General features: G+C 33.7%; 3 protein-coding genes and 1 long non-coding RNA gene across 7 annotated transcripts; 3 read left to right on the top strand and 1 right to left on the bottom strand.

The window, feature by feature from the left end:
* Positions 1 to 777: 777 nt before the first annotated feature.
* On the top strand, positions 778 to 4,858 carry LOC107942551 (zinc finger HIT domain-containing protein 3). 4 transcript variants are annotated; one of them, XM_016876247.2, is made up of 9 exons: positions 778 to 1,192; positions 1,866 to 1,955; positions 2,047 to 2,078; positions 2,451 to 2,492; positions 2,913 to 3,032; positions 3,420 to 3,506; positions 4,029 to 4,117; positions 4,222 to 4,272; positions 4,433 to 4,858. In XM_016876247.2, exons 2-9 carry the CDS (start codon positions 1,876 to 1,878, stop codon positions 4,454 to 4,456), a joined length of 525 nt encoding a protein of 174 aa, XP_016731736.1. In that variant the 5' UTR covers positions 778 to 1,192; positions 1,866 to 1,875; the 3' UTR covers positions 4,457 to 4,858. The 4 variants fall into 4 exon arrangements, with proteins under 4 accessions (XP_016731736.1, XP_040930944.1, XP_016731735.1 ...); XM_041075010.1 differs by having other exon boundaries at positions 1,865 to 1,955; positions 4,349 to 4,858; XM_016876246.2 differs by having other exon boundaries at positions 1,862 to 1,955.
* On the bottom strand, positions 854 to 1,926 carry LOC121204694 (uncharacterized). The gene is made up of 2 exons (XR_005899875.1): positions 1,361 to 1,926; positions 854 to 1,226 (listed from the first exon to the last, which is right to left on the bottom strand). It is a non-coding gene; the product is annotated as an uncharacterized lncRNA (long non-coding RNA).
* A 732-nt stretch (positions 4,859 to 5,590) lies between the features above and the next one.
* LOC107942552 (elongation factor 1-delta) lies at positions 5,591 to 7,914 on the top strand. The gene is made up of 8 exons (XM_016876250.2): positions 5,591 to 5,821; positions 6,409 to 6,503; positions 6,593 to 6,709; positions 6,794 to 6,881; positions 6,976 to 7,099; positions 7,180 to 7,293; positions 7,380 to 7,541; positions 7,679 to 7,914. Coding segments are annotated over exons 2-8 (693 nt in total). The 5' UTR covers positions 5,591 to 5,821; positions 6,409 to 6,417; the 3' UTR covers positions 7,681 to 7,914.
* A 10,214-nt stretch (positions 7,915 to 18,128) lies between these two features.
* On the top strand, positions 18,129 to 19,511 carry LOC107942540 (protein TOPLESS-RELATED PROTEIN 2; the record flags this gene model as incomplete). Its single annotated transcript, XM_041076014.1, has 5 exons — positions 18,129 to 18,180; positions 18,306 to 18,392; positions 18,485 to 18,594; positions 18,668 to 18,722; positions 19,110 to 19,511. Coding segments are annotated over 4 exons (303 nt in total), but the record flags the coding sequence as incomplete, so codon positions are not given.
* Between the last annotated feature and the right edge of the window lie 5,541 nt (positions 19,512 to 25,052).

The following is a 25,052-nucleotide window of genomic DNA, read 5'->3' as shown; positions in this document are numbered from 1 at the left end:
ATTTTTATTATTTTAAATGATATTAAATTCGATTTTTTCAGTTGGCCAAAAGAAAATTTTGGTTTTTTTTCAATTTAGTTTGGTCGGTTTTGATTTTAACTCGGTCGCAATGATTAGTTAATTTATATGATGTCGATTTGGTTTCACTTTTGGATTTTGAAACTACTTTAATCGATCGGTTCGGGGAAATGGGGAGGAAATATTTTTATTTTATTTAATATTTATTGATACAAATTATTTTATTTAATGTTAATATTAATATTAATATAAACATTAAACTAAAAGTCCGTACAAAATAAATACTTAAGAAAAGAAAGCTATATGCAAATAATGAAGAACCATAAGATTGAATTACCTAATATGCTTGTGCTTATAAGAAACCGCATAATCACTGATTAATAATAATATGCGTAAAATTTCCTTTTATGATATGCGTTATCACCCCTTGATCACTTATAGTACTCCAAACATCTTATTGCATTTTTCAACTAAAATAGAATATTATTACCAAAATTAAATTGCACTTCCAGAATAGTCCTAATAAGACATTATCTCAAGTGGATACTTGACATGCCCCCCTCTTTTAGGCCCGTCACAAGGAAAACAAAAATCGAGATTTGTTTTATTTGGTATCAAATGTGAGTTGTGAGTAAATAGAATAGCTTTCAAGAGTATCGATATCATCACATGAATCGTAAATGCTTGAATGTGGTGAACCAAGAAATCCACAATTTCTAATGAAATAGGTAACAAAGTAACTTTGTCCCCTTCGGCCACTCTAGGTCAAATTGGTGCTCGATGTTGCACTTGGAGCTGTTGCACCGTGTGCTAAAGCATGGGTATTTTGTACCCATTGAACAAAGACGGTTTGTAATTGTATAGCGGTATCCGAAGGCAAGGCAAAACTTTGATTACAGACCCGACAAAAAAAACTTTAGTATCTAACTTATACAGACGCCATAGTTTAAGGGTCTCTGTTCAATTAAGCCAAAATTAAAAACCCAAAAACCTAAATTCACAAAACCAAAATAGAAGAAAACATCCCTGCTGGCTGACCCCCGTGCTTCACCTCCGTCGCCAGTCGGCCGTTCCCCCTGCTGGTGCCAGCTTCACATTTCTCCTCTGTCCGCCGGTTTCCGCCTCTACTCCTCATCTGTCGGCTGCCGCCACCGTCCGTCACTCTCTCTCAACGGTAACGTCTCTCCGTCAGTCGCTTTTTCTGGTTTCTGCATTAAAACAAAACTGATCTTGAACAACAGTTGAGATAGGAGAAATTAAACAACAGCCTCCTTTTCCAAGTTCTAAGCATGAATATGAAGAAAAAAGAAACTATCATTCACTAATTTCATTGAATAATTACCGAAGCCCACAACGTTCACTGGTGTTGTTGTCAATAATTATTAGCTCCTAAGATTAGTTCTAGGATTGATTTCATTGAATAATTAAGTGTTTTTCATGGTGTTGTGGGTTTTTCTAGTGAGTGTGCTTTGTTTGGGTTAAATCGATATGACCAGATTTTAGACTGTTTCTTATCCACAAATTTCCTGTGATTGATGTCTGTGTGGAAGTTCCTTCTTAGTTTTCAGGATTAATCTCGGTCTGGGATTAAATTATAATTTCGACATACTAAAGGGACTGAAATCATTATTAGACCGCAATACTAACAAAAACTAACTAATAAAAGAGAAAAAAACCTTAGGAGTTTGGAAAGGAGGCAATCGTCTCAGCCCCGCCATCGTCTTACCTTTCTTCTTCCTCCAATCAATAACTACTTTTGTTTTCTTGGGTTAATTTTCAACGCCCCAAATCAAACATTAAAAACGCTTTTTTTTTTTTTTTTTTGCTTTGTTATTTGGCGAAGAAGAAAAAAAAAAAATGGGAGGTCCTTCACGGCAGTGTCAAGTTTGCAACCAAACTCAATCCAAATACAAATGCCCATCTTGTCTTATTCCTTAGTAAGTTCTTCAGCTCCATTCCATTCTTTTTACTGTTTTCTTATTTATGGGTTTTTATTTGTTTATTTTACTCTTTTTCATTTTTTTTCAGCTGTTCTCTGGCATGTTTCAAGACACACAAAGGTATAACACCCAACAATTCCTTTTAGTTCTCTTTTTTTCCCCTTAATTATTCTGTTTCATCTTTTATTTGTTCATTTAGGTTGATAAATATTCAAATTTTGCTTGATTTTATTGCTTTTTAATCATAGGAATTTTGTTTGCCTAGTCCTTTCTCATCAACTTATGTTCTAAACTTCTAATAATGGTGTTGAATGTGTGTTTGCTAAAAGTACTGAACCAATTGTGTATGGTCTCAATTTTTGTAGATTTAAAGGAAAATTTGGGTTTATTGTCCTTTTTAACTTACTTGTACTTTGCAGCTAAATTCGTAAGGTGACATTGTTATTGTGATACTAGAAATTGGGAATTAATGTGCTTTTTTGAATGATGCAGAAACTCCCTGTGAGAAGTCGGAATCCGTAAAAGAAAAATCTGGTGAGAACTTTTTTTCTAATCAATGATGCTTGTATTTTTAATGCATTAGATGTTCTAATGATATCTTTTTATAGATTGGTACATGTTGAGAGGTACTAATTGATTTCACCTCAGGGTCGATTTTCTTTTGTTGATGATGCTATAAACTCTTATGAAGTGATAAATTTGGAATTCTCTTTTTGTTTCATAATGTTCAGCAGTATCGGCACCTTTCTGGTCTGTTCAATAATTCATATTGAGCTTTATGTAATTGGAAACCAACTGCAAATATAACCGATGTGTATTTCCACTTAAGTTCGGGTCAACAGAAAATAACATAGCCAAGGGGTTTTACTGATGTTTCCTAGCTGAAGTTGAGCTCTGCTCTGTGGTTCTAGAACAGCCATATTTAAAAACTAATGCGATTTGTGAATAATACAGGAACCCCCAGTGTGAATTTGGGGTCCAACGATAATGCTATAACAACTAGTGTCAAGCCGGAGTCCACCAATGATGCAGTACCCCCCAGTGTCGAGCCGAAATCATCTGAAGGAAGACCCAGTAAGAACACAGTTCATCAACTGCATGTTTTTCGGTGATTGAAAAATTCAGAAGTTGTGAAAGACTTTTCATCAATGGAAGCCACCATTTCTTTTAAAAACAAATGTTTTTTTGTTATATCTAAACCAAGCGAGTACCTTTACGGTTCTAAAAGCCTGGGCAAAGGAATCATGTTTTACATTTGCTTGCTTGACATGTTACGGTGTCTAACTTTACGAGTTTTTGGAGGTCATTGCAACTCAAAGAACTCAGTTCCATGAAATATCATTCTCATACACGTGAATTATTTTTCTTCTTCTTGGTGTGTTAATATCAAGAACTTAATCAAATTCTTCTTGTCTTGGAAACCTACAAAAGCTCAAATGTTGTTTGTTTTGTTTCTATTAGCTGCTAGTCGAGAATTTCTGGTGGGGAGGAAACTAGAAGTTGAGGACCCAAGTGAAGTGCTACAAATTATGCAGATGCAGGCTATTGGTATATTCTTTTTAATCTTTCCTAGCTTGGATATCTTTAGTAGATCTTTTGCTTTCGATAAGAATTCAATGTATCCATGGGAGAAATACTGAAATCTCATAGGGATAACTTACATCTCAATATATCGATGATGGTTATAGATGATTCAATGGTTGTAATGCGTTAAAAGGATCTGCCGATGGTATTGTGGTGGACTTGTGGTAGAATATTTTTTGCATTTTATAGTAGGCCGATTGCATAGGTTTTAGCTAGATTTGGTCTGCATGAAGTTTTACGTCAGGCCCCAAAACATTTTTCCACATCAGGTAAATTGATTCTCGGGGACTCATTGTACACCAGATTGAGATGTATGGTTGAAGCTTAAATGCCTTCCAGCTTAAGATAACTAGCTCGTATGATCAAAATGTTTTCATTATCCATATGATGTTAGAGCCGGAGAACCTTTAGACAAACTGTCTTGATGCTGAATCAGGTTAAATCACTTCACACAACTATTTATATCTATCATGTTCTCTCATGCAGCTTCTTCCAATGACATCCGTGAAGCCTTGAAGGATGAGCATCTTCAAAAACTTATCTCTGATATCGATAGCTCCCCAGATGCATTGAATGTCAGTGATGTTATTCCCACTTGAAAACCAAGATCCGAGACTTATTTTCCTTTTTGCTGATGATGTTCGTGCGCCTACTGAATCGTGTTTTTACCTTTTGTTAGGAACTCGACAAAGCTATGGGACTGGATGTTTTTCGCATTTTCAGCGATAAGGTATCTTACCATCTTCAGCAAGTTCAATCTTATAGTTCTACTTTAACAATACCAGTTTTTCTTCTTCGCCTGTCAGGTTTCTGTATAATCACTCGATTGTTGCCAATCAGAACTTGGTAATGCCCGAAGTTTAACTGTCAATTGTTTTCTCTATCATCAGATTTTATCCGCAATCAATCAATGACCACATATCACAAGGCCTCTGAAGTTCTTTCTCCGAATACATTGATGCCAATATATATTTATGTCCAAGGTTTGCTGCTGTCTGAGCCTGGCCAGCGGTCGATGTTTCTGTAAGTTTAGTATTTTGGTTAATCGGAGGGTAAATTTTGTGCCCGGTTTTATCTCACTTAAGGTCGGTTTTCATTTGCAAGAATGCGGTCTTTAATGATTATTGTGAACATTTAAGCTTTACGAGAACTGATGTTCCAAATATAAGTAAATGTTTATTGTTCTAAAGCTGGGAATCCATTAAAGTAGAGCTTAAACCCTTCAAGGAGGGTCTATTACTGTCATAATTTGTAACACTAGAACCCCAAGCTCAATTTGCACTGATTTTTTTTTTTTAAAGAAAGGGATTTATATACGATTAGAGAACGTAAATCATGTCAATATATATATCTTCTATTAATTCTTGTAATGGTTTAATATTATTTTTCATTCTTATGAGTTGTGAGCATAAGAATATAATTAATTTTAATATGTATTTGATTGATTGGAAAGGCAAATAATGATTGATGATTTATTTACCAAATGTATCACTAATATTATTTTATCAAATTATAAATTTTTTAAAGGGTACAAAATCAAGAGGGATTAAATGTAAATTTACCCTACTTAAAAGAAAGTATGGTATTTAAAGAAGTTTAAAAAGTTCAAGAGCCATAAACAGAAAATATTGTGAGATCTCCGATTCTTTTTAAGTTTGAAATTGAGTAAATTAATCTCTTTTAAAAAATTAAAGTAGTTTAGTCTAACTAATGATATTTTCTATTAAATGTATATAATTTTAATTGATATAATAATAAATTTACTCTTCAAAGTTTATATATTTTGTTAATTTAGTCTCAACTTAACAAATTTATCAACATTTGTGTAAATGTGTGAATGTTGAGGTTAAATTTGTTAAATTTTTTTAGAGCTAAGGCCAAAATGACTAAATATATCATCGTGGAAAGTTAAATTTATTATTATATCAATTAAAATTATATACAATTGATGCAAAATATTATTGATACAATTAATTGTCTTTAATTGCTTACTTTTAAAATTGAAAGGGATTAATTTACTCAATTTTAAAATTGAGAAACATTGGAGAGTTCTTTTTACCAAAATATTCATTTTCCGGAGGAGGATGCTAAAAATTGAGGAAAACTTCAGTTTTAGTGGGCGAAACACGTAAATATTCCAAACCCAAACCCCTATAAACTATTAAACCTACTCTTTCCCACACCCAAATCCTATCAGCAGCGCCGCTTATCTGCTTCTCTTCTCCTTCTCTTGCCTTTCCAGGTTCCAAACTCTCAGTCTTCCTCTAGCTCCTATCCTTGTAAGCTCCCACTCTTTGTTTCTCCATTCTGTTTTTTTTAGTGTCTGTTCTTCTAGTTTTTCTTTATGATTTGTTAATTTAAACCCCATTAATATATTTGATTTTCTGATTTACTTTTACTGGAATCAACATAGGATCGAGCTTCTTTCTTTATTACTAATGTTAGCAGTAAACTATCCTGTCTGCAGCACTTCATCGAATCTTCTTTGCTTCTCCATAATTTTAGAAAGTAATCTATATGCAATAAATATAAAAGAAAAATAACACTACTTTATCATTCGTTGTCAAATCCATGCGTTAATCTCTGTTTTGTTGGAAGATGAATTTATATTTTTCCATTCAGTTTTAATATAGATATGTAAAATATGTTACAAAAATCTAATTTATTTTTAATCGAGTTCGAGCAGCTCCATTACATCTTGAACTCGAGCTCAAGCTTAAAGATAGAGCTCTTAATTTTGAGTCGATCTTGAGCTTGTCAGTATTGGCTTTATTACAACAACCCTAGTATCGAATCCATTATTATAGTTTTTAAAAACAGTAGTTCATTATCTGATTTCTTCTCCTTGATTTCATTTTAATTTCAGTAACAGGAAATGGCAGTCACATTCAACGACTTGGGTTCTGCTGCCGGCTTGAAGAAGCTCGATGAGTATCTCCTCACTCGCAGTTACATCTCTGGGTAATTTTTTACTTTAATGAAATGTTCTACAGTGGTTAGGTTTGATCTTGTTCGGTTTAGGATTTTTGTTTATTTGTTTGTTTTTGCAGGTACCAAGCTTCAAAGGATGATATCACCGTCTACACAGCTCTATCTGGGGCCCCATCGTCTAGCTATCTGAATGTTTCTCGATGGTACAAACACATCGATGCCCTTTTGAGGATCTTGTAAGTTCTACTTTTATTTGTGATTATTTAGAAGTTTATTATGTGGGATTTGGATGGTTAATAGAAATGTAATGTTTGATTTAGAGGTGTTTCTGAAGAAGGCTGTGGTGTGACTGTTGAGGGATTTGCTCCCGCTGAGGCTGTGGCCACTCCTCCAACTGCAGATTCAAAGGCAAGTTAATCTGGGTGCTTATATGTTCTAATTTAGTTAATCAATTGGTTTGATTATTTGCATGCTGATTCTCAAGTTGCTTATGCAAGTGCAGGCTGCAGCTGCTGAGGATGACGAAGATGATGATGTAGACTTGTTTGGTGAAGAGACTGAGGAGGAAAAGAAGGCAGCTGAAGAACGTGCAGCTGCCGTTAGGGCCTCTTCCAAGAAGAAAGAATGTGAGCCGCCCTCAAACTTGTTTTTGTTATGTTCGTAGTTGACTATTTTAACTTGGGATTTTATTCTTCTTTGGTCTCAGCCGGCAAGTCCTCGGTATTATTGGATATTAAGCCATGGGACGATGAGACAGACATGAAAAAGCTTGAAGAAGCAGTAAGAAGTGTTCAAATGGAAGGACTACTTTGGGGAGCTTGTAAGCGCTTAATCTAATATTGTTTATATATTGTATGCGATAGATTTTATCCATCAACTGACATTGGATTTCATTTCATGTTGCAGCTAAGCTTGTGCCTGTTGGTTACGGAATCAAGAAATTGCAAATTATGATGACAATTGTGGATGATTTAGTGTCTGTTGATACTCTGATCGAGGAACATCTTACAGTGGAACCAATTAATGAATACGTTCAGAGCTGTGATATTGTTGCATTTAACAAAATATGTAAGTTATTCCAGAATTTGATTTGTTTGCGATTTCATTTACACCTGGGTTTTACTATTATATATTATATACTTAATCAGATTGTTGGCACTTTCATCCTATCCTATTACTTACAGGTGTTTTTTTTTTTTTTGCAGAAACTATTTTGGGATGATGCAATAGTAGTTTCTTGAGGAGTCCTTCAAATTTAAGATTTTCATGTTTTCTTGTTTTGCTTGAACTTTAATTTATCGTGTTGGTTATTGTTTTTGGTTTTGCTAGAGCTTAATTTATTGTGTTGGTTTTTATTATCTTATTCATAAAAGAAACAATTATTCATAGTTTTTTACTGTTTTTTTAATATTATGCATATCTATTTCTCTTTGGGGTTCAAGTTATTTCTTCCAACAACGTTATTTTTCTTTTTGGAATGCAATGTACCTAATCACTTCTTATTCTGTCTCTTTTAAAAATGTAATATATTTTATCATTGCCCTCACAAATTATTATAAATTTTGTAACAATTATTCACAACAGAGTAGAACAATTATTGCATTAACTTAATAGCTAGATAATTATGACATTAATTTAATTATTTAATTCACTTTAGAACATGTTGTGAAAAATTATATCGTCTAACCAAATCGATTTCGAATATCTCAATTTTTATTTAATACAATTTCGATTCCAAAAGTTAAAAAATTTTTGCCCAAAAAGTGAACCCAGAAGAATCCTATGTTTTCAGAGATGAACATTACCAAAATGACTACCATTTGAAACTCGCCAAGGAAAAGATAAGAACGACGTCGATTGATAATGTGAAGCAATAATCCTATTGCAACAACGATGTCGTAAGATGATGTGAAACAACTACTTGCCAAACTCCCATACCACACCTCCATCCTCTGTCAAAAAAAAGAAAAGGTGCATTTAGCAATAAGCTTTGCCTAAAATCGAAGATATATATATGCTGATGCAAACCAAGAATCATATGTTTCATTTCATTCACTAATTCTCAGTTCTGGGTGACCTTTTTCCGGTTATAATTCAAACAAACAAATAAGTTTAAACATGTTATGATACTAACAAAAAGATCAACAAGCATATTCAAACAAGAAAAGCCGGATATATATATACCTTTAATTTTCTTGTTTATCCAGACCTCGAGTAACATCCCGGCGCCAATCCCACCAGCAATACATGCTCCATAAAAGGCTAGTGTAGAAGGAGTTGACATTCGAGGAAGGAAATAACAATCCGGGATTTGCCTAATCTTCTTCGGAAGTCGTTTCTTTACAACTGATTTACCACCAGAGCTTGGATCTTTCTGCAACTCACTACCGATTGCTTTCCAATCTACCCCTTTCAACGGGTCCTTTGTCTCTTCGGTTCCCATTAAAGACTAACCTGTTAAAAGGGGAAACCACACAAATAATAAACTATGTGAGCATATCGTGCTGATAATGCAAAAGAAATATTATCATTTTTTAGATGCCGCTGAAGAAACCACACACCCTCTCTCAGAACCTCTATTCGAACCATGCTTGCACTCTTCAGTGCCATGAATTCCAACCACATATCGGTTCTTTAGCAGCATGGTTCTTGCACGACAACGGCTTCAAGAGGTATCTTTAAGCTCTCTTCTACATACAGGAAACAAAATTTCGAAGATGTGTTATGTTTTTCAACAGCATCCAAAGAAGACAACACCCCATGTTTCACATCAATAAACTGAAACCTTAATCCTATGAATCTAGTGTCTGAATAAATTTATGAGCTTCAAATTTGAATTATAAAGTAAAAAAAAAAGCAACAATCTAATGCAGGTCTTAACAAAGTCATCAACTAATACAATTAACACTAAGAATAAAACCAAGCAATTTATGTTAAACATTTCATAAAATTAGTTAAGGAAAATCATCAAAAAAAATATACTTTTTATCATCCCAAAACGAAATCGAGGATTTGTTAAGTGGAATTAGCAGATAGATGCGAACCCAAAATCTAAACTTCTAAGGTTTTAAATTAGAAAAAAAATCTAAGTGAAAGTAATATTAAAAAAAAAGAAGAAGGTTGGATAAGAATCAGAGGAATTACCTTTGCCAGAGATCGATGGGAGCAAAGATTGGTAGCTTAGCGTCGAGATTCGAAAGATTGATACTTGGGGGAGAAATGCAAAGGGAGATGGGATTGGGGGTTTAGGGTTTTGTTTTTTCCTAGTTAGGTTAAATTCTGTTATTAGCCCTTATACTATTCATAAGTTTAGTCTTTGTACCTTCCTTTTGCTTATATTTAGTTCCTATACGTTTCGTATTTTAAAATTATAGTTTTGACCTAGCGATTGCTATTAAACTCATTAAGCTAAATTGTGATATTTGCAAAATCTGATGTATATTTATCATGTGTAATGTCATATTACTTTATTATTTCTATATATTATTAAAAAGAATTAAGTAATGGATTTAACTAATATTTTTAGAAATGGACTGGTGGTCGAACTAGTCAGGCCTCCAGTTCGTTTATTTGATCGGTTTGATTAGTTCGATGAAAAAAATAAAAAACTTATTCAACCATCAGTTCAACCAGCTTTTAGCCGGTTCGATTGGTTTGTACCAGTTCTCAGTTCAAGTAGTTCGATAACATTCTCTGGACCGATTCTCTCACTAGCTGACCCAACCTAGTTCAAACATCAATAGATCTAACAATTATATTTGTGTTAAAATTGAAAATCTGATATTCGAAAAGTATAGGAACTAAGAATAATCTAATTTGAAAAACATAAACTAAATCTATAACTTTACATATAATACAAGACTACTTGTTGAGTTCAACCAACCGGATTTAATTGTAACCGTTTAGGCCAAGATTAAAATTACAAAATTTGAAAACGACAAATTAAAATTGACCAATACAAAAAAATATAATAATTAATCTATAACTTACACATAGTATAAATATTAATAATAAAATTTGACATATGGTCGGAATGTTATTCTAAGCTAGAATGTTATTTCAAACTGATATTTAAATCTAAATACCCCTAAATTTGAACCAAATTTAAATAAGGAATGTTTTTTCGAGCCATTTAACTCAAACTAAATTTAAATGAAATGATTTTTTAAAATAATTTTTATTTAAATTTCTTAATATATATAAATATTAATATTAATATAAATTTATATTTTATTATATTATTATTAAATATAAATCTAATAGTGACCTTCTATTATTAAATAAAAATTACCCATGTATATGTTGTTTTTTTTTTTCTCATTCCTTAACTGAAATTAATGAAAAAAAAATGGGCATGTATATCATAAAGAATCTTCCATTTACCTTAAGTAGACTAAGAATTATTATATTAATTTTAGGGGTCTACGACTAAGAGAGGAATCTTTCAACATTTTGCATTTTTTCTTAATATTGAAAAAGAGAGGAATTTTTTTGATTTTACGAATAAGAATATTTGGTTAAATTCTAGATGCATGCATGCATTTCGAGTTTGTCAGTAAAGTAAAATATGGGTAAATTACATTAAATATTGTTAAATTATTAGTAAAATTATGTTTTGATTATTCAATTTTAAAAGTTACAAAATGGTTATTGAACTATTTAAATTAAGTCACTGAGTTGTTAAAATTGTTATTATATGGCCTTCTCTATTTGTACCGCCTATATCGATTGAAAGCTCTCATTTCCCTTTTATTATACAATTCTGTTTTTTCTTAATGAAATAGCTTTAAACATCACGAATCCATGAACCAAAATCCAAACAATTTTTTTATCCGATCTTCGACACTGACCATCAGATGGACTTGGATCTAAGGTATGTTATTCTACTCGTCCATGCGTATTGATCTACCGTACCAATTATCGAATTGCCGTTTGGAGCTCACTAACCAAACTTAAGAAAATAAAAACTTTTAATAGCCCAGTGACTTAAATAAAAATTTTTAATTAATTCAATAATCATTTTGTAACTTTATGAAATTGAATTGAGTGATCAAAATGTAAATTTATTGATGTTTATGATTGTCAAGTTACAAGCATAGTTACATCTAAAATCATAGTTATAAATAATACAAATCCAAATAATTATTATTAAAATTAATCTTTAAAAAACACAAGATTAATAATTAATATATATTTTTTAATTTAAAATTTAATAATTTTAAATATTTTTTTTATATTTTCTATATCCATTTTACAAAAAATTAAATAAAATTTATATGTTATGAAACTTAAACCAAAATAAAATATGCATCAAAATCTCACATAATTTATAGTGTGCAAATTTAGGTTGGATTATCAAGATATTTAAATTTAATTTTATTTAAAAAAAACTTAAAAAGATTTACGAATCAAGTTCATGGGTGTTTTGTTTTAAACCATGAGATAGAGAATTGGTAATGGAGATGCCCATGGATCGAATCATATTGTGGTTTGATTTAAAAAACTTTCAGATTTGAGTTTAGGTCATAATCCAACTAGAGATTGCTTATACAATTGTTTAAAAAATAATAAAATAATAAAACATGTAAATTTATATTAACATTTACATATATATATATATTTATTACAATTGTTTGGGTTAGGGTTTTTGTTTTGGGCTTGAATGTAATTGGGCTCTGGAACCATTGATTTGTATTTTTATTTTTATTTTTATTTTTTGGTTTCTGTTTATGTTGGGCCTGGGCAAAAATGGCCCATTACAATTATTGTTTAAGCAAATGATTTTAAATACCAGTTTCGATTAAAAAAATTGATGAAAGTGAATTATATAAGAGTGTTTTTAAACTCATTGAGAAATAATATTAAAATACAAACAAAATTGGAAATATACCATTGAATTACATTTTAAAAAAATACAATTGAAGTAAATAAAAAATAATAATATTCAACTTTGAGTTACAAAACTTAGTAGTAAATGATTGGTAGCATGCAAGTGTCCATTGTTTATTTTGGTCATTAAGAAACTTTTGTAACATGTGACTTAGTTTGATTGTAATTTTTTCTTTATTTTGTTCAGCTACACATTGGATACTAGCAGAAGCAATGTTTATTTTCTTCCAATGTAACTGAACTGCTTGTGTACATGTTACTTTGCTTATTTAAGTAATGGGATTAGACTTCCAAAGATTTCTAAGTCTTTATACCTTGTGTGAACTATTGACCCAAAAAAAAAAAAAGCTAAAATAGAATGGTTTACCATGGAATTTCAAAAAATATATAATATTTAATAAATGAAATATTTTAATTTTATTTATTTATATTATTTAAAATTTTGATTTAATTAGTATCATTTATCAATCTATCAGAGTCTTAATTTAGTTATACAATTATAAAAAACTATCACTTTTATAAAGTAAAAAACATTAAATATGAGGATTTTTTATTTTAATTTATATAAAATTAAAGAAAATCATAATAATAAACATTATTTTAATTTTTTTTAAAAATACAAATGAAGTGAATAAAAAATAATAATATTCAACTTTGAGTTATAAAACTTAGCAATAACTGATTAGTGGATCCCTCTTCCTTTGGTAGTTTCTAGGAAACAAGAAGGAAAGTTACTAAGCTGATTTTACAACTACTAGCACAAGCAATGCTTATTTTCTTCCAATGTAATTGAAATATTTATGTACATGTTAGCCAAAACCATTTTTTTGAAAAATAAGAATCGACTTTTTAAAACGAAAGTTTAGAGTCGTCACCGATCCTTTTTGATGAGGTGTGATCGGGTTACCTCAAAACGTGGTAGTTTTTCAATAAACAGATTGATTTATCAAAACAACGATTTTGGTATGCGAAAATTGGAAAAACGCAGCTAAAAGTTAATTTTGCTGCAGTGGATATTTGATTATTTTGGACAAACGAAAAATCGAAACCCAGCACGTTAGGACACGATTTCTCGGATTTCCAAACATCAAACATTGCCTTTATTTTGGGAGATTTTCAAATTAACAGTTATAAAAACTGAATTAAAATATACTTGTTTAGTTTGTTTGGAGATAAAAGACAATCGATATTGAGGGAACATGGGAATTATAATCATGATGCAATCGATATTGAGGGAACATAGTATTGCAAAGTCTGTCCCCTATGAAGTTCTGTTTCTGGTCTTAGTCCTACCATGTGGTCAATTTGGATTAGCCAGGGCATTTTGTCACCTATTTGTAGGCTACCCTACAGGGTTTAGATAATTTTTTGACTCAAAGCTACAAATCTCACAAAAAGATGATTTGACTCAAACACCATAAAATGCTTAATGGTTTAGCTTGTACTTATTTATCTTTGACTCAAAGTAACATGTGGTGTTGTTGTGAGTGAAGTTCAAATTTTAGTTAACTCTCTCACACTTTGTTAAGTAGGGAGTACCCACGACAATGTCTTCCTTAAGTAGAGAGTTGGTCTTTTTGATATTACACTTTCTTGATGATGAAAAATTCAAGGAAACTGTTCATAAGTATGTTGATTATTTCATTTTGCTATATTGGTTCATGATAATTTTCTTTTAGTTGATTATTTCATTTTGCTATATTGGTTCATGTTTTTTTTTTGGTTGCAAATGGTGAGAAATCATAGATATTTTGATTAGCAATATAGAAATGTGCTTTGTTAGTAGCTAAAAAAGCAAATGTGTAACATCCCAGACCCGGCCTAGACGTTACGGCCGAATCTGATGTGCCACAACATTTGCTCGAAAACCCAAAAAGCTTACGATGATAAATCGATTGTCGAAAAAGCCTTTAAAGTTTTAGAGCTTGAGTTTGCCTATTGTTTCGTGCTATTTAAAAATGTGTATAGTTTTCATGACGTTTATTATTATTGGAATCGATATTTATAGGTTCGATTTTAGAAAACGTTATTATTTGAAAACCCGTTGTTCCTACTTTAGCAGTTGATAAATACCAAATCATAGCCCCATTAAAAAAATAAAACCCCAAATGGCCTTATTACAAAAACAAAAACCCAAATGTAAAATCATTAAATAAAAATAAAGTCATTCGTGATCGTGTGGCCACCCCGAGTCCCTTGCAGCTTTAAACAGTCTAAGGCTGAGGATTACCTGTACAATTAAAAGAAAGGGTGAGTTTACGAAAACTCAGTGTGTAATCCCTTATCAGACTATAGAAAACAGTGCATTCAGTAACAGTCTGGTCCTGAGCCCTATTCAGTATCAGTACAGTATGGGCCTTAGCCCTTAAACAGTAACAGCGTGGGCCTAAGCCCAATACAGTCTCAGTATAGTACAAAATGCAACCCATCCCAAAACCATCCAGCACACCACCTGTACCAACCAACACACCATTAGGGGATTTCAATGAACCCACCCAACCAGTACACCAATATCGCAGCAAAGCTGCCAGTAACAATAACGCAGCGTAGCTGCCAGTAACAGTAAGTGTGGCAAGCCATCAGTAATAGTAAGCGTGACATAGTCACCAGTGCAGTACTTCCTCCATATCATAAACCCAACCCCATGCAGATCACGTGTCATAAATATTACGTGTATGCAGTATATCATACTCAAAACCAGTCATATAAATGTCATACACACATCAATTAACCTACCACTAGCGTTATAAAGGTCATTTCGTCAATTAGGGGTAAAATAGTAATTTTTACCCTTCAAGGGTATTTCGGTCATTTAACTGATTTTAGGGTCTCGACATAGGAAACGACCCTTCGGAAGGTCTACAGTCATCTCGAACGACTCAGATACTTTTATTTTGGTCATTAAGAAACTTTTGTAACATGTGACTTAGTTTGATTGTAATTTTTTCTTTATTTTGTTCTGCTACACATTGGATACTAGCACAAGCAAAATTTATTTTCTTCCAATGTAACTGAATTGCTTGTGTACATGTTACTTTGCTTATTCAAGTAATGGGAGACTTTTAAGTCTTTATACCTTGTGTGAACTATTGGCCAAAAAAAAAGATGATTTGACTCAAACACCCCAATATGCTTAATGGTTCAGCTTGTATTTATTTATCTTTGCCTCAAAGTAACCTGTGGTGTTGTTGTGAGTGAAGTTCAAACTTTAGTTAACTCTCTCACACTTTGTTAAGTAGGGAGTACCCAAGACAATGTCTTCCTTAAGTAGGGAGCTGGTCTTTTTGATATTACAGTTTCTTGATGAGGAAAAATTCAAGGAAACTGTTCATAAGTAAGTTGATTATTTCATTTTTCTATATTGATTCATGTTATTTTATTTTATTTTTTTTGCGTTGCAAATGGCGAGAAATCATGGATATTTTGATTAGCAATATAGAAATGTGATTTGTTAGTAGCTAAAAAAGCAATGGCACCCTTTTGTGGTAGGCTTTTTTGTTCATTGACTTTGACTAGATTTTGAGTCATTGTTTAATGTTTGTTTTGCATGGTGTGCTCGAATTATAGGTTAGAACAAGAGTCTGGTTTTTTCTTCAATATGAAACATTTTGAAGATCAAGTCCAGGCGGGTGAATGGGATGAAGTCGAGCGTTATCTATATGGGTTCACTAAGGTTGAAGATAACCCTTGCTCGACGAAGATTTTCTTTGAAATTAGAACGCAGAAGTATTTGGAAGCTCTCGACAGGTGAGCACTTATTGTATTGCTGTTAATCTCTTGTTTGTCGTTGTTTAGGATTCACGAACTATGTGTTTCTTGCACTTATAACTTTCTGAAGTGAATGGCGTCAAAGATAATGCAAAGGGTCATATTTCTTTTGTATGGTTGGATTAATCTATGCATTGTCTTCTAACAGGCAGGATCGAACAAAGGCTGTTGAAATTCTTGTAAAGGATCTGAAGGTTTTTGCATCCCTTAACAAGGAACTTTTTAAAGAGATTACACAGTTGCTTGCTTTTGATAACTTTAGGTGTGTACTCTTGCATTCCTTTGTTCTTAATTGCTACTTGATTGAATTATGCTAAATTTTCTGTTTGTATTCTGTTATCAGACAAAATAAGCAGCTTTCAAAATATAGTGACACGAAATCTGCTCGGAATATCATGCTTGTAGAGCTTAAGAAGCTGATTGGAGAAAATCCTTTATTTCGCGATAAGCTTGCATTCTTAAAAGTTCACAACTAAGGACCTTAATAAACCAGAGGTGACTTTTACTTATTCTATGGTTGTTTTGAGTGTTTCCGTGTTAATACCTTGATACTTGTAAAAATGGTACATAGAACAATTGATACAATTGACTCTAGATTGGTACGGTCTCCGTGAGCTCATTTTTCTCTGTTGAATTTTTCAGTCTGAATTGGCAGCCATTTCGGCCTGTCGTTTCCCCATCTTCTGGTGCTATTACGGGGTGGACCTCAAGTGGTAATCCTTCTTTACCTCATGCAGCTGTTGTGGCGGCAGGTCCTCCTGGTCTTGCCCGGCCTTCTAATGCAGGTAGGAAGAGTGCAATTGGTTTTTGGTGTCTTTGTATAATAATGTTTCGGCAAACTTGCATTATTTGACTATTTTTTGCCTCGATGGTTCAACTGCTTTCCTTAAGCATCCGAGGATACCATCTGGTATGCCAGGAATGGATTATCAGTCAGCTGATTCAGATCATTTGATGAAGCGCATTCGTACTGGCCAACTTGACGAGGTACAGATATATTGTGCAATTTCCCGGGTTTTCTCAGTTTTTTTACTCATTTAAATATAATGGCTTCTGCAGGTAACCTTTTTCGGTATCGCACATACTCCCAATGTGCACTCACAAGATGACATTCCTAAAACCGTTGTGCGTGCTCTTAATCAAGGGTCTAATGTCATGAGCATGGACTTTCATCCTCATCAACAAACTATTCTCCTAGGTAAATATATAATTTTTTCTTCTTCATGTCACTTTGCTAGAACAGTTGATACAATTGACTCTAGATTGGTACGGTCTCCGTGAGCTCATTTTGGGTTTTTTACCAAAATAGTATAAAAAAAGAAAAATACAAAAATAATATAAGGAAAATACTATGTACCAAAATGGTACACCAGGGGTGGTGCCGCCTATGTTAGAGGCAGCACTGAAGGTGGAGGTGCCACAGGCGGCACCAAGGATGCACACCTCCTTTATTTTTTTTGTTTGGGGACCATTATAAGGTCCCCAAGTTCAACAGCTGAGGTGAAGCAAGAAGCAATGAGAAGAAGAGAAAAAGAAAGAAAAAGAGAAGGAGAAGGAGAAGGAGGGGAGCACTGGTGAGGGAAAAGGAAGAAAGAAAAAGAAAAAGAGAAGGAGAGAATAAAGAGAAAGAAGGTAGGAGAAAGAGAAGAGAAAAAAATATAATAGAGAAAATAGTTTTTTTTAACAGCTTTTTTTAATAGCTTTTTTGTTTTTTTTTGTCAGAGTTTGGGGTGGTCACGCCTCTGACATAGGTGGCATCACTTCAAGTATACCATTTTGGTATATAGTATTTTTCCTATACTATTTTGGTGTTTTTTTTGTATTAATTTGGCAAAAAACCCGCTCATTTTTCTCTGTTGAATTTTTCAATCTGAATTGGTAGCATCAGCTTTGCAAGAATCCTCATCCAAACCCTAACATTAAATCTCTTTTTATGGATCTTTCTTGTTCTCCCTCTACTAATGGTGCTCGTCCTCCTCCACCAACTAGCAGTCCTCTTATCGGACCAATTCCCATGGCTGGGGCATTCCCTCCCATCGGTGCTCATGTTGTAAGTATTTTGCTTTATTTTATCTCATACAAAATATATACATCATTCTTAAAAAAAATTCTTAGATGACTCCGATGTGAAGCCATTTCAGCCTGTCATTTCCCCATCTTCTGATGTTATTGCAGGGTGGACCTCAAATGGTAATCCTTCTTTACCTCATGCAACTGCTGTGGTGGCAGGTCCTCCTGGTCTTGTCCAGCCTTCTAATGCAGGTAGGAACAGTGCAATTGGTTTTTGGTGTCTTTGTATAATAATGTTTCGGCAAACTTGCATTATTTGACTATTTTTTGCCTCGATGGTTCAGCTGCATTCCTTAAGCATCGGAGGACAGCATCTGGTATGCCAGGAATAGATTATCAGTCAGCCGGTTTAGATCATTTGATGAAGCGCATTTGTACTGGCCAACCTAATGAGGTACAAATATATTGTGCAATGTCTCGGGTTTCCTCAGTTTTTTTGACTCATTTAAATACAATGGCTTCTGCAGGTATCCTTTTCCCGTATCGCACATACTCCCAATGTGCACTCACAAGATTGTTAAGGTACACAGATTAAGGAGTAAACTGAATTCATTGATTATTACAGAGAAACACTAGTTAAGTATTTAACACCACAAGTGAATAACTAACTGTTAATAGACTCATAACAACTAACTCGACTAACTAGTTTGACTAGTTTATACAATTAATATTTCTTTCATTCCATAACATGGCCTATGCTTCTCGACTTTCTCTGCTTCTGCATGTCATCCCCTCCTGAGCAAATAACTCTAAGTTTGTTTCTGAATTTATCAAACAAACCAACTGACAAGGGCTTGGTCAGATTATCAGCAATCTGTTTCTGTCCAGATATATGGCCGACTTGAAGCGATCCATTTGCCACCTTTTCTCTGACAAAAAATAAGTCTAATTCCACGTGTTTGAACTTAGAATGCAGGACTGGATTGCTTGCGACAGCAACCGCAGTTGAACTATCACACCAAACCAGTGCTCTATGAATTGAAACCCCGAGTTCCGACAGCAACGTCTGAATTCAGACTATCTCTGCAGTGGCATTCGCGAGGCTGCGATATTCTTTAAAACCTTTAATAATCTTTTTTCAACTTCCCCATATACTTTCACTATATAGAGCCACAACAATAAACAAATCAAAAGCCAAAAAAAAAAAACCATGAATAGTTTTTGTAAGAAAATTATGTTGTTTATACTTGTTCACGCAATAGCAATAATCCCATTAATAGCTCCATCAAGTTCAGAACCTGATCAAGGCCACCATGATGATAACAATATGTACTTTCTGTGGTTCGATAAATGGCAAGTCCATGTCGTCAATGATCTAAGCAACACGAAAATATTTTAGTTCATTGTAAGTTTAAGGATGACGATTTGGGTATTCATAACATCGAACCCCTTGACAATTCCTTACTTTTTTTTTATCTTCATATACCCATACAATCACTCTAATTTAGTAAGGAAATAATTATGAACTTAGTAAACAAATCAATGCTAACGAGTGTATTAGAATTAAAAAAAAAACTTAATTTTTAATACAAATATTAAATCTCAAACATTGCAAAATTACATGAACTAGTGAGGTGTTTTGATAGTATGTTTTCAAAAAAATTCATCTAAATAGAATAAATGTAATCACATATTTTGGATTGTGTTTGAAGACACTCTAATTTCAATAAGGATTAATTCACAATTATGAATTAGACTTATTTTTATTTTAATATTGAAGTTATTTTTTCAATTTTAATATTTAAATTATTATTTTCGTTCTCAATTTATTTTAAAAAATTTCTCATAAGAACATGACACATGATATATTTATTAAATGGCAGTAAAATTTTCGATAAAATAAAATGGAAATTATAGTTAAAGTATGAAAGTGAAAAGAAAAGGTGAAATAGAAAAAAAAAACTTAAAAGAAAATAAATGGGGGAGTTCATGACTTCTTTTTTTTTACTTTGACCAGTATTTTCTAATACATCGGCGGCACTATAATTTTTTTTTGTTTTTTCATCGATATTCTTATATTTTCGTGGATATTTTGGAAAAATATATATCGTTATCACTTGACACAGTTGTGGCACCAAAAATCTTTTTTTTTTCTTCTTAAAAAGCACATGATTGAGTGATGATTGAAGGAGGGGAAAAGGGGTTGTACTACTGGTGTGTTAGGTGGCATTAGCGGGTACAGTTCAAAACACCAATTTTTATAAATATTTTATTCCTTAATCCTTTTTTTGTAATTAATTATTTTTTAATATTGTTTTTATAAAAAAGCTACATCCATGTACTGTATTCTATGTATATGTTGAATACCTCTCTGGGTTAAATTCTAATTATAGTCCTTATAATTATCAATTAAGTTAGATGAAAGATAATTATACATCAATCAAGGATTTTCTCAAGAAAAATATCAAAAGAAATTATTCTGCTTTTCTTTTTTTGTTATTTACCTTTTTTTTAAATTAATTGACCAGGTATGTTATTAGAAAAGAAGAGAAAACAAAAACAAAAACAAAAGAGACCCAACAAAGACCATTGGGCCCAGGCCTATTACATCAGACCTAAGTTCAAATCCGGCCACATTACATTGTGTATTAATGAAGCCCTCCTAAAAAAACTTTAAAATAAACATAACTTAAAGAACAAACAAAAAATCGAAACCCAGCACGTTAGGGCACGATTTCCTGGATTTTCGAACATCAAACATTACATTTATTTTTGGAGATTTTCAAATTAACAGTTATAAAAACTGAATTAAAATATACGTGTTTGGTTTGTTTGGAGATAAAAGGCAATCGATATTGAGGGAACATGGGAATTATAATCATGATGCAATCGATATTGAGGGAACATAGTATTGCAAAGTCTGTCTCCTATGAAGTTCTGTTTCTGGTCTTAGTCCTACCATGTGGTCAATTTGGATTAGCCAGGGCATTTTGTCACCTATTTGTGGGCTACCTTACAGGGTTTAGATAATTTTTTGACTCAAAGCTACAAATCTCACAAAAAGATGATTTGACTCAAACACCCTAAAATGCTTAATGGTTCAGCTTGTATTTATTTATCTTTGACTCAAAGTAACATGTGGTGTTATTGTGAGTGAAGTTCAAACTTTAGTTAACTCTCTCACACTTTGTTAAGTAGGGAGTACCCACGATAATGTCTTCTTTAAGTAGAGAGCTGGTCTTTTTGATATTACAGTTTCTTGATGAGGAAAAATTCAAGGAAACTGTTCATAAGTAAGTTGATTATTTCATTTTGCTATATTGGTTCATGTTTATTTTCTTTTCTTTTTTTTTTGTGTTGCAAATGGTGAGAAATTATAGATATTTTGATTAGCAATATAGAAATGTTCTTTGTTAGTAGCTAAAAAAGCAAAGGTGTAACACCCCAGACCCGGCCTAAACGTTATGGCTGAGTCCGATGTGCCACAACATTTGCCCGAAAACTCGAAAAGCTTACAGTGATAAATTGATTGTCAAAAAAGCCTTAAAAGTTTTAGAGCTTAAGTTTGCCTATTGTTTCGTGCTATTTAAAAACGTGTATAGTTTTCATGACGTTTATTATTATTGGAATCGATATTTATAGGTTCGATTTTAGAAAACATTATTATTTGAAAACCCGTTGTTCTTACTCTAGCAGTTGATAAATACCAAATCATAGCCCATTTTAAAAAAATAAAACCTTAAATGGCCTTATTACAAAAACAAAAACCCAAATATAAAATCATTAAACAAAAAATAAAGTTATTCGTGATCGTGTGGCCACCCCGAGTCCCTCGCAGCTCCAACATGTCTAAGGCTGAGAATTACCTGTACAATTAAAAGAAAGGGTGAGTTTACGAAAACTCAGTGTGTAATCCCGTATCAGACTATAGGAAATAGTGCATGTAGTAACAGTCTGGTCTAGAGCCCTACTCATATATCAGTACAGTCTGGGCCTTAGCCCTTAAACAGTAACAGTGTGGGCCTAGGCCCATACAGTCTCATTATAGTGTAAAATGCAACCCATCCCAAAACTATCAAACACACCACCCGTAACAACCAACACACCATGAGGGGATGTCAATCAACTCACCCAACCAGCACACCAATATCGCAGCAAATCTGCCAGTAATAATAACGCAGCGTAGCTGCCAGTAGCAGTAAGTGTAGCGAGCCACCAGTAATAGTAAGCGTGACATAGTCACCAGTACAGTACTTCCTCTATATCATAAACCCAACCCCATGCAGATGACGTCTCATAAACATTATGTGTATGCAGTATATAATACTCAAAACCAGTCATATAAATGTCATTCACAATTAATTAACCTACCACTAGCGTTATAAAGGTCATTTCATCAATTAGGGGTAAAACAGTAATTTTTACCCCTCAGGGGTATTTCGATCATTTAATTGATTTTAGGGTCTCGGCATAGGAAATTACCCTTCGAAAGGTCTACAGTCGTCTCGAACGACTCAAATAACCTATATGGCCAAAATAGTATAAATGGGCCCAATGCCCATTACTCAGCCCAAGTGGGCCCACACGCCCATATGGCCCATTTAGCTCAAATTTAGTCCCGTCAACACGGTTTTTATGTCTCATTCCATATTTTTTCACTTACCGCATGTCTTATCTGTGTGGATCTCAGCCTAACACGACCCATAACGGCCCTAGTCCATGAAACGCACGCAACGATCATATAATCTACCGCCCATAATATGTGGGCTCGATTTACCCCACGAGCGATCGCACGCTCGTAAGGCTTCAATAGCCGAAACTCTGGATTTTTGGCTTTTTCCGATCTACAACAGCCTTGGTGTGGTTACACACCCACGTTCATCATTGAACACAGAGTAAGATTGGGTGTACAACTACACACCTTGATTTGCGAAAGTGACAGAATTCCCCACGAGTCCAAGGCATACAATCAACCCAACATTCAGTTAGTCTCCACCACATCAATCGCAACAACTACCTTTAACCCAACTCCTCTACTTACCTTGATCGAAGAGTAGGTGGCCAACTGTATCTAGATTAGCTAGAGTTGATCTCGTGAATCTTGGCCCTCAACTGCACACACGACAGTTTAACAGATAAAACCAATTAAAAAGAATAACCTAGAGCCACTAAGATAACACTATTAAAACAAGGAATAATCGACTTACCCAAGTGTTAGAAGACAGGGTTCTGATGGCTCAAAAACGTTCTGCACCCTTCGTTCCTCAGTGATAACTGGACACTGCGAACATACATCATAGGAAAAGAAGTCACCACTCGATAGATACAGAGAACTAAGGGAAAGGAATATTCAGCTTAGAGAAAATAATAAAAGAAACAAGGTTAATAGTCACCACACGACATACTTACCACTAGCAGAGAGGCACCAAATTCGCTCAATCAAACTAACCAGGTAACATAAAAACTTAAAAAGATAGGGAAAGGATTTGACAAAGAGAAAGGATATTCGACTAACACAGAGACAACCCAAGCGAGATGAACCAGATGATCAATTGGTATTCGGCCAAAGTTCTTAAAGGTAGAAGTGCAATAGAGATGCTATGGAAAAAGGGTTTGAGAGTACGTAGAAGGAGAAGAGAATTTTGGCACAGTGCTGAGTGTAACCTAGGGTAGTGTTCAGTCAGGGACTTAGAAGAGAAAAAAAGAAAAGGTTTTACCAATTGGCACAAAATGAAACAAAGATTTTGGCTTTTCCTGAAAGGTAAACAAAGAAATCGGCAGAGGAGAATAATACTCAAAGTGACCAAAAAGAGCAAAAAAGACAATATCCAAAGAAGTGTTCGGCCCTTACTCCTTACCCCAAATGCCGAAAATACACTCCCCAAACCACTTAGCCTAATTTGCACCCTCACACACTCCCATACAGCTACAAACACCTTCCCATTTCAAATTTCATGATAATCTCCAAGATTTTCTCCTCTTATCCCTCCTTGAAATCCTCTGCAACAACTCTTAAGACCAATTCAAACCCTTCATCCTCAATGTTCAACTCCAACACTAACTCTTGTCATCCCCTTCTAGCAAAAATAAATACTCCTTTACTTGACATGTGATTCGAAATCCTGCCCTCTTCAGATGCTCCACACGCCAACTACCACTAAGCCACAAGACTCTTTTATGTCCTCACTCAACCACATTTATTTATAAAGCCTATGCACCAGTGTCCAGGTTCTTTTTAGGCAAAAACAAAAATTCTACAAAAGCCAGAGCTTGAACCCAGGACTTTCCAGACAACCCTAAACATGCCTAAATAACTAAGCTAACACACCAACATGCAATTTGTGTCAAAAACGGCAAAAGTACGACCCTTAACTTTTTAGGGCGTTACAACTCTACCCCCTTAAAGAAATTTCAGCCTCGAAATTTACCTGGTCAAAATAGATGAGAATATTGATGACGTATTGCCTCTTCTGGTTCCCACGTGGCTTCTTCTACTTCATGATTACGCCAAAGTACTTTGACCAGTGGAACTGATTTCTTTCTTAGCACTTTAACGTCATGCTCCAATATCTGCACTGGTTCCTCCTCAATGGTTAGATCAGACCGAACTTCAATTTCCTCAACTGGCATGATGTGCGAGGGATCAGAATGGTATCGCCTAAGCATTGAAACATGAAACACGTCATGAATTCTTTCCAGCTCCGGAGGCAACTCAAATTGATATGCAACCGGTCCTACACGCTTAAGTATCCGGTAAGGCCCAATAAATTTAGGGCTCAGCTTGCCTTTCTGTTCAAACCTCATAATTTTCTTCCATGGTGACACCTTAAGAAAGACGTAATCCCCTACAGAGTACTCGACCTCTTAATGCTTTAAGTCTGCATAGGACTTCTCCTATCAAATGCTTCTTTT

Source organism: Gossypium hirsutum, chromosome A08, assembly GCF_007990345.1.
Source record: "Gossypium hirsutum isolate 1008001.06 chromosome A08, Gossypium_hirsutum_v2.1, whole genome shotgun sequence".
NCBI lineage: Eukaryota > Viridiplantae > Streptophyta > Magnoliopsida > Malvales > Malvaceae > Gossypium > Gossypium hirsutum.
Note: the sequence above shows the minus strand (reverse complement) of the source record. Positions and strands in the feature narration are given on the sequence as shown.

Excerpts from the sequence above, each read along its gene's own strand:
- LOC107942551 (XM_016876247.2), top strand. The coding sequence starts at position 1,876 with ATGGGAGGTCCTTCACGGCAGTGTCAAGTTTGCAACCAAACTCAATCC. Across the intron at positions 1,956-2,046 it reads CCATCTTGTCTTATTCCTTA|CTGTTCTCTGGCATGTTTCA; the intron begins GTAAGTTCTTCA and ends ATTTTTTTTCAG. Across the intron at positions 4,118-4,221 it reads GCTCCCCAGATGCATTGAAT|GAACTCGACAAAGCTATGGG; the intron begins GTCAGTGATGTT and ends ACCTTTTGTTAG.
- LOC107942552 (XM_016876250.2), top strand. The coding sequence starts at position 6,418 with ATGGCAGTCACATTCAACGACTTGGGTTCTGCTGCCGGCTTGAAGAAG. Across the intron at positions 6,504-6,592 it reads ACTCGCAGTTACATCTCTGG|GTACCAAGCTTCAAAGGATG; the intron begins GTAATTTTTTAC and ends TTGTTTTTGCAG. Across the intron at positions 7,100-7,179 it reads CTCTTCCAAGAAGAAAGAAT|CCGGCAAGTCCTCGGTATTA; the intron begins GTGAGCCGCCCT and ends CTTTGGTCTCAG.